The sequence below is a fragment of the Dermochelys coriacea genome, chromosome 1 (genome assembly GCF_009764565.3).
Source record: "Dermochelys coriacea isolate rDerCor1 chromosome 1, rDerCor1.pri.v4, whole genome shotgun sequence".
Classification (NCBI taxonomy): Eukaryota; Metazoa; Chordata; order Testudines; family Dermochelyidae; genus Dermochelys; species Dermochelys coriacea.
Genome location: NC_050068.2, coordinates 350,844,404 through 350,852,274, shown reverse-complemented (window position 1 = coordinate 350,852,274; position 7,871 = coordinate 350,844,404). Strand labels below are relative to the sequence as shown.

The 7,871-nt window shown below is 45.0% G+C and overlaps 1 protein-coding gene across 1 annotated transcript; it reads left to right on the top strand.

Moving 5' to 3' along the window:
- The first annotated feature begins 3,884 nt into the window (after positions 1-3,884).
- Positions 3,885-5,628, top strand: LOC122457049 (claw keratin-like). The gene is made up of 2 exons (XM_043499851.1): positions 3,885-3,905; positions 5,003-5,628. The coding sequence occupies exon 2, from the start codon at positions 5,024-5,026 to the stop codon at positions 5,462-5,464; it is 441 nt and encodes a 146-aa protein (XP_043355786.1). The 5' UTR covers positions 3,885-3,905; positions 5,003-5,023; the 3' UTR covers positions 5,465-5,628.
- The last annotated feature ends 2,243 nt before the right edge of the window (positions 5,629-7,871 follow it).

The following is a 7,871-nucleotide window of genomic DNA, read 5'->3' as shown; positions in this document are numbered from 1 at the left end:
ATGTTTTAATACTTGGTCCGGGGCGGGGGGGTGGGGAGGCAAACAGCTGTGCATATCTCTCCGTCAGTGTTATAGAAGGCGAACAATTTATGAGTTTATCCTGTATAAGCTTTATAAAGGGTAAAAAGGATTTATTTGGGGTTTGGACCCCATTGGGAGATGGGCATCTGAGTATTAAAGTCAGGAACACTTCTTAAGCTGCTTTCAATTAAGCCTACAGCTGTTCGGGCAGGTGGTTCAGACCTGGGACATGGTTTGCGGCAGACTAGCAGGTCTGGCTCAAACCAGGCAGGTCTCTGGAATCCCAAGCTGCCAGGGAAGGAAAACAGGGGCAGAAATTGTCTTGGCACATCAGTTGGCAGCCCCAAGGGGGTTTCTGTGATCCAACCTATCACAAAATGAACTTTACAAATCCATGTTAAGGTTTCTGAGTCTTACCAATAGTCAGTGGATGATTCCTACTTTCCGAATTTGGGGCTGTTTGATTTTCATTCAGTAAAGCTTTGCATTTCCCTTTCTTTAGCAGACATTCCTTTACAAACTCAAGAAGCAGATTTTGAGCCACCTGATGTCAGTACAGCTCCATAGACTTCAATGGCGTTCTGTGCCTTACAACTGAGAGAAGACATTTAATGCTGCTCGGGTTAGAAGAAATCCTGGTGCGGGTGTATTTTCCACTTTAAAAAACATTCTAATTCTGTCTGAAAAGCTTTGTGTGGGAGACGGGTCTCGCAGAATGTGCTAGGTTGGTCAGACTTCCAATTAATCCAGCCTCATCCCACAGGACTCTGATCATTGAAGAAGGTATCCTTAATGGTCAGTGTTGTGCTTCTTCCTTTTCTTTATTAGCTGAAGTCTCTCACAGGAGACTTGGCTACTCATTGGTTTCACTATACGTTGGATCTGAGCACCAGGGGGTAGAGGTGCCGCGTTAGCTCAGAAAGAGAGACATTCCCAACAAGATTTCTCTAACCCAGGCTACATAAAGTGCATTCCTTCAATTTGAAGTTGATCGAACTGTTCCCTTTTTCACTGGTTCAGTATCTACCCTTAGAATTCAATATATATATATATAAAAGGGAAATGCTAAGGTACATAGAATGAAAGTCAAAGAGCCCCAATTTCAAAGGTTAGGAATCACAAGCTGAGCACTAGAGTGACATCTGAGACCTTGACATGTATTTTTAAAGTGAATGTAATCTTCAATGTTGGAACATCTAATCCCAGTAAAAAATAATACTCCTTTAGTCATTCATCTCTTTGGCAGTATAAAACTTGATGAGTGTTTGTGAAGTGCTTTGAAATGTTTAGATCAGAAGAAGCCTCAGACAATCCACCCTGAAAGTAACAATTATACCTGTTTTCCATGGAGGTAAAGGGAGGCACATTGAGGTGAAGGTCACACAGGGAGCGACTGGCAGAGTCAGAAATAAACCCCAACATTTGGGACTACTCATGCCAAACACTAACCCGTATCTCCTGAACCCGACTGGATGCTTCCAGGTACATCACTAACTTGAGAGTAACTCTTAGAGTGGTTCATTGTGGAATATTGTTGTTGTTGTTCTGATGATTTTCAGGGGAAACTTTTGGGTGAAACATCTTCTCATCTAGGTGTGAACTACGATCAGCCATTGAGTTTTGCAATGCACCTTAACTCCCTTTATTTGTAGTCGTTGTCTCAGTGCGTATTTACACTGGAGCAGAATTAAATTCTCTTGTACCAAAATTTGTCCCAGCATGAATTGTATCTTGAGATTTTATTCCTACACTGCACATGAACAAGCTTGAAATATACACACTTGTAATTCCTTTGGACCTTTATTATCTTCACGTATAAACAAGGCAACGTTGAAGAGATATACTACTCTGTACCTCATTTCACAAACCTGGAACAATTAATTACCATTGCATTACTGTGACCCATTTGAGAGATGTGATTTGAAGGAGAGAAAAAGTAGCGCACACAGTGCACGTGGTCACTTCATTGCCATGGGTGCTATGACTTAAAACAAGGTTTTTAAGCTTCAATTCCATTTTGATATTTACAAGGCTACCGCACTCTTGGAAAATTGACAGACTTGTAATTCCTTTGGAGAAGTATTATCCTCAGGTATAAAGAAGCTGCAGTTAAAGTGGATCACAGCATGAGCCAGTTTTTTATTGTTGACGCTTAGATAAAAGGATGCAAATATTTTGTTACCAGACATGTTACTAACCTTGTCTTGTAACACAGTGTAAAAGGGAACAGCTTAGAGCTCCATCTGTTGTAGGAGGAGTCAGAAGTCTTGGGTTGTCTTTCTGTTTTTATTGTTGTTGGGGTTTGACGCCTCTGCACTGACTCACACAGTCACTTTAAACAAAATGGAGGCCAAGGTCTCTTGTGTCATTCCCTTAATCAGGTCATGATTTTGGGCCACACAATTTGGGGCTATTTCATTTTCATTCAAATGTAGTTTTGAATTTGGGATTTCTTAAAAACCGTGTGGGTAGAGCGGCCCAGTCCAGTGGCTGCAACAAGCCGTGCGTTAGGCAGTGCCCTGACTCTGAAGAGCTGATTAGACCCTCACCGGTTCTTGTGACCCTCCCAGGACCAATTCTCTGCAATTTCTCTCAGCAGAGCCAAGTGGGATCATAGGAGCCCCTGTGGTCAGAGCCGGTTACAGGGGCTCATTTGTTTTTGAAGGGATTTTTTTATTGGAAAATGAAGGTGCTCTCTTGGGGTAAATCAGCTCGGTAGCATCACCTTCAAAGAGGTTGAGGACCTTGAAATCAAAGCAAGACACTTCTGCCCTGTTCCCTGGATATGGAACCCACCCTTGGGGATATCTTTTACACTTTGAACAACATTGTGGATCAGGCAGGAATGTTTTCTGCAACATGCCCCATGGCTGATCAGACTTTATGTCAAATCTCATCCCACAGCCATCTCCTCCTTCACCAAGAATGTATCATTTTCCTCTCTCTAGGGTTTCCTGCTGGGCTGCTGGGCTCACTCACTTTCCTGCCGGGCTCACTCAGCTGCATTGTCTGAACTCAAGACTGAACTCAAAACCTTTCTGTAAAAGAGCACTGCTTCCTTTCACTCTGAGCCATCCCTCCCCTTGGCCCATGAGCAAATCTGCTCTAGGCAGCCCTTTGAGACAGCATTGGTGACCCAAGTGGATGTCCAGTGTTTTACTCACCGTAGAGTAAGATTCATCCCAGGCAGAGGACCATCACAAAGGCCCATGCTCCACTTACGTCCCTGCTAAGACCGAGTTGAAAGTTTAAAATGGGACTAACATTGTTCATAGGCTTCGTACTATCCCCCTGCCGAAGAGTGAAGTTCAGACTTCAAGTCCTGACAGGAAACATACTGGAGGCAATGGAATGATTCAAAGGGGATTGGATCTGACCTGCTGGGAATGGAGGTGGTGAGAATGGAGAAAAATGGATCCCTGCTTCCTAGCACATTTAGAATGAACTGCCCCATGCCCCTAGTCACGACCAGCATGAATTGCAAGGACCAAACTGGATTCCTTTCATGACACCCACTTGTGCTACTGATGCCACTCAGAATCACCTTGACATTCATTCTCATTGCAGCACCAATAAAGTCATTGGAATGACATGAGAAATGTAGTTGGCTGAAACAATTTTAAGATGAAAGACAACTGAAGAGTGCAATGTGCATGTCACGCCCTATGATGCTGAGATTAGTCCACTAATCACCAACGCTGAGGAAAACAGCTGCATCCAAAAGAGGACTTACAAAGGCAATCAAGTTTGTTTAGTAACTAATTAGGACCTCCTCACAAACAGCATCGCAGATCTTCCAGGCAGTCCTAGGAACTGTATAAAAGTGTTCACGACTCAGACCTCTTCTAAACACTTCTTTGGATTTCATCTTCTTGGTGAACTGGGTAAGTCCAATTCAACTCAATCTCTTTCTAATCCTGGAGATATCAGTGTAGAGCCTCCTTTTATTTTATCTTGCATGTAGTCACTGTGGTTTTTGTCAGGGATCAGGGTATTCTTCCATCTTGTGCAATTATTTAGTTGCAAGTGCGGGTGGATTCAGGATCTGAAGCTAAAAGAGGGACTTTAAGAGCAAGATATGCAATTGGGAAATATATTTCCTATTATCTGGACAAGAATTAGGGCATTTCAATATTTTCAGTAACTTATGAAAGTCAGTTAGCCATTTTTCACTTAGCTGGATTAGGAAGAAATTTTCTCAGGTTAGTCCAGAAAGGGCCAATTCAGTGGTTTTCTTCTTTACTCTGAAGCAGCTGTTATTCCTCACTATTAGAGACACGAGAATTGATGAAGCTGACAAGTGGTGTGACCCATTCTAGCAATTCCTATGTTCTCCTGAGCAGAAATACCCATTGAAGGTGCTTCTCCTCAGATGGTGTAATATCATGGCGCTCCATGGAAGTCAGGGACCTGAACCAACTTTACTCCAGTTCAGGAGTTTATTTTTAGTAATTTGTTTGGAGAAAAGCAAAGTTTCTGTTTATTCATCGGCAAGTTTTGGTGACTCCCAAGGTTTGGAAAACCAAACAGTCACACTGTAATACCAAACTCAACTGGTTTGCATGCAGAGGTTAAATCTTCAAACGAAAAGAAGTGATTACCATGATCCCAGCCATGTTATCTTTGATAAATGTCTAAAATGGACCGAAAATCCCAGGTGTCCAGTATCAAAATAGTTGCACTTATTTTAGTCAGTGTTTTACAGAGAAAATCTTTGAGAGCGGATCAAAGGCGCCAGTTGGGAGGGTAGTTTAGTGCAACTAGACAAGAGGCATAAAAAGAGAAAATAGGAAAAAATACATGGCCACATATAAAGAGATTAAATCCACTTCTCCTCTCTCTCTCGGGCCCCATGCTCTCGGGCTCTCTCGGGCCCCATGCTCTCTCTCGGGCCCCACTACAATTGTAACCGAGCTTTGAAACCTTTCTTCCTTCGGCACTTGTACCTTCTGTTTACACTAATCCCGGTTGTGTGTTTCAGGTTTACCTCCATCCCAGAAAGATGACTTTCTCCAGCTTCTGCTATCCAGAATGCGGGGTGGCCCAACCCAGTCCAGTCACTGGAAGCTGCAATGAGCCATGTGTTAGGCAGTGCCCTGACTCTGAAGTGGTGATCAGACCCTCACCGGTTGTCGTGACCCTCCCAGGACCAATTCTCAGCAATTTCCCTCAGCAGAGCGAAGTGGCAGCCGTAGGAGCACCTGTGGTTGGAGCTGGTTTTGGAGGCTCATTCGGTTTGGGGGGATTGTACGGCTACGGAGGCCGTTATGGAGGGTTGTATGGTTTAGGGAGATATGGTGGTTATGGGGGCCTTTATGGTTATGGGGGATTATTGGGCCATGGGGGATACTGCGGTTACCCGGGCCTTTATGGTTATGGGGGATTACGGGGATATGGGGGATATGGCCGTAGGTATCTTGGTGGATATTGTGGGCCATGTTAAACCCAGCAGGAACATCTGTGGAAGAAGGAAGAACCAGGAAATGAACAACAAGATACAGTTTCACCCCTGATCTTCTGGGCATGGCTTTCTGAAGTACTGAGCAAACATGGCTCCACTTGAAGTCAGTGGGAGCTGTGCGTGCTCAGCACCTTGGTCTGATAGCCATGCTGCATTTCTAATGTTACACTTTATGATACTTTCTGCCAAGGCTTTCCAAGCCATGTTCCGATTCTTTTATTTACATGTGGACTCATTCTGAGTTACATGCAGGCTGTTTACACTGATCCCACAGTGTGAAGGAAATAGGGGCCTTAAGATAGGCATCATTTATGTTTATTATCACTTTAAGTCCACATGTTCTATCCTTCCTATCAATATGTACCTTTAATGCCTCACTTTGACCTTTGCTATGGACGATGTATAATCGAGAAGCTGTGTAGTCCTCTGCTTCTATTTGGCTTTGTCTCATTTCCCACCGAATGGCGTAAAACAAGGCATTTAAAATTGTTACAATGGGGACTTTTTTGTCAACCTCCACAGCTGAAAGAAAGCAAACAGAACATCTTGTCTGAAATACATCCCACTGAGGCAGGTAATCGGACGCAGCCCTTCTTGAAATACTGGAAATATATTCATTCTGCTCCTTAGTATTTCTTCCTGTAACTGTGTACTGCCAATTTCTTTTGCATTAAAAACTCTCTTGCATCATAATATCAGTCTTCTGGTTCTCCTTGTTTCTCCCTCCTTCCTAAAAAATCATGTTGGACAAAATTCCTCCATTTGGGGATGGCAGCACTTCTCCAGTTGCAATTTTCAAAGCCCTGGAGTGATAGGAGAATCCAGCCCCGGGAGTGGTTGAAAGCATTCTGCAGGCCCTGAGTACCAAGGTGGAGTTCCTCCTTGCATTATCTGTTTTAGCAAAGCGTCTTTTCCTGCAAAGACTTAGACAGATTTTCATTTTAAGAATGTAAATTTTTCCTTTGACTTCAAGAAGACCAATCACATGGTTCGTGGTAAGAGTCTGTGTGAGTCTTTGCAGACAGTGACCCAGGTTTTCGTAAGGAAAGGAAAAGTGGCCACCAGATCAGATAGTTAATGCAATGTTAACGGTAGACCGGGGCGACGGATTCTTCCTAATAGTGTGGGTGTGGCACGAGGCCCTGCTCCTTCCGGGGGCCCATTCCAGCCCCTCTTCTGTCCCCAAGGTACTGTCTCCCTGGCCAAACCGAAGCTGGACCAGGCGGGGGAGCCTGGGGTCCTCCGTCTGCCAGGGCTGAGGGGCCTCAGAGCAGCCCCAGGTCCGTGTCCATGGCTTCTGGGTCCCACACACATGGCAGGTGGAGGGTCCGCACATAGACACATATTCAATAATTAGAATATGAAAGAAGTGAATAAATATGCTGAATTCTTCTGGGAATGACTTTTTTGTATGTAGGTATGTCTGTCCCAGGGTCTGTCAGCAGCGAGGCGGAATCTTGTGCTGAAGCCCAAGTGGGAAAGACCAAAGCTACAGAAACTGCTGAGGAAATGGGAGAGTGTCTCTCTAATTCCTCTCCAGTGGTGCAGGGCAGTTTGCTACCAGGCGTGGGGAGGGTAGAACCAGCTCCTGTCCCATGGCTGTTCCCTCAGGGGATGGGAATGTTTTGCCAGACAGAAGGAAGTTTGTCCAGGTTGCTGGCTGCCAGGATGTTGCAGGTAAGCAAGGAGCAGAACTCACTCTAAAATGCACAGAAAAAGGTGTCCTAGAGCAGGGGTTCTCAAACTGGGCGTCCAGACCCCTCAGGCAGTCGCAAGGTTATTACATGGGGAGTCGTGAGCTGTCGGCCTCCCCTCCCAAACCCCGCTTTGCCTTCAGCATTTATAAAAGTGTTAATATATAAAAAGTGTTTTTAATTTATAAGGGGGTGGGGGTCACACTCAGAGGCTTGCTATTTGAAAGGGGTCACCAGAAAAAAGTTTGAGATCCACTGTCCCACAGGGAAGCCCAGAGAAAAGTGGTGAGTCTCGGGGACCGCTGTGGTGGGTGTGGATTCCATGGGCTCTGTAACTGGAGGCAAAACCAGTTCAAAGAGGGAGGAGGGTGCAATGCTTCCCAGTAAAGGGTCTGTTCTGGCTGTTAGCTGTGAGCCCACAGCTGAACAGGGGGCAGATTCCTCTCAAGGGAGTACCGGCGTGCGTGCCCTGGAGGGGGGGGGGGGCAGAGGAAGAAGTAAAGATGGGATGTGGGGGTGTGTGTGTGCATGTGTACAGGAATGTCCCTTCACTAATTACAGAGGAAGGCTTGCCCAGGAGAAATTTGCTGGATCTGCATCTGTAATCCCAGGGACCCCACCTGTGACTCAAGTTTTTAGGGGGAACTGTGTAACTGTTTTTGCAGAGCCCTTGGCCATTATCTTTGAAAACTCGT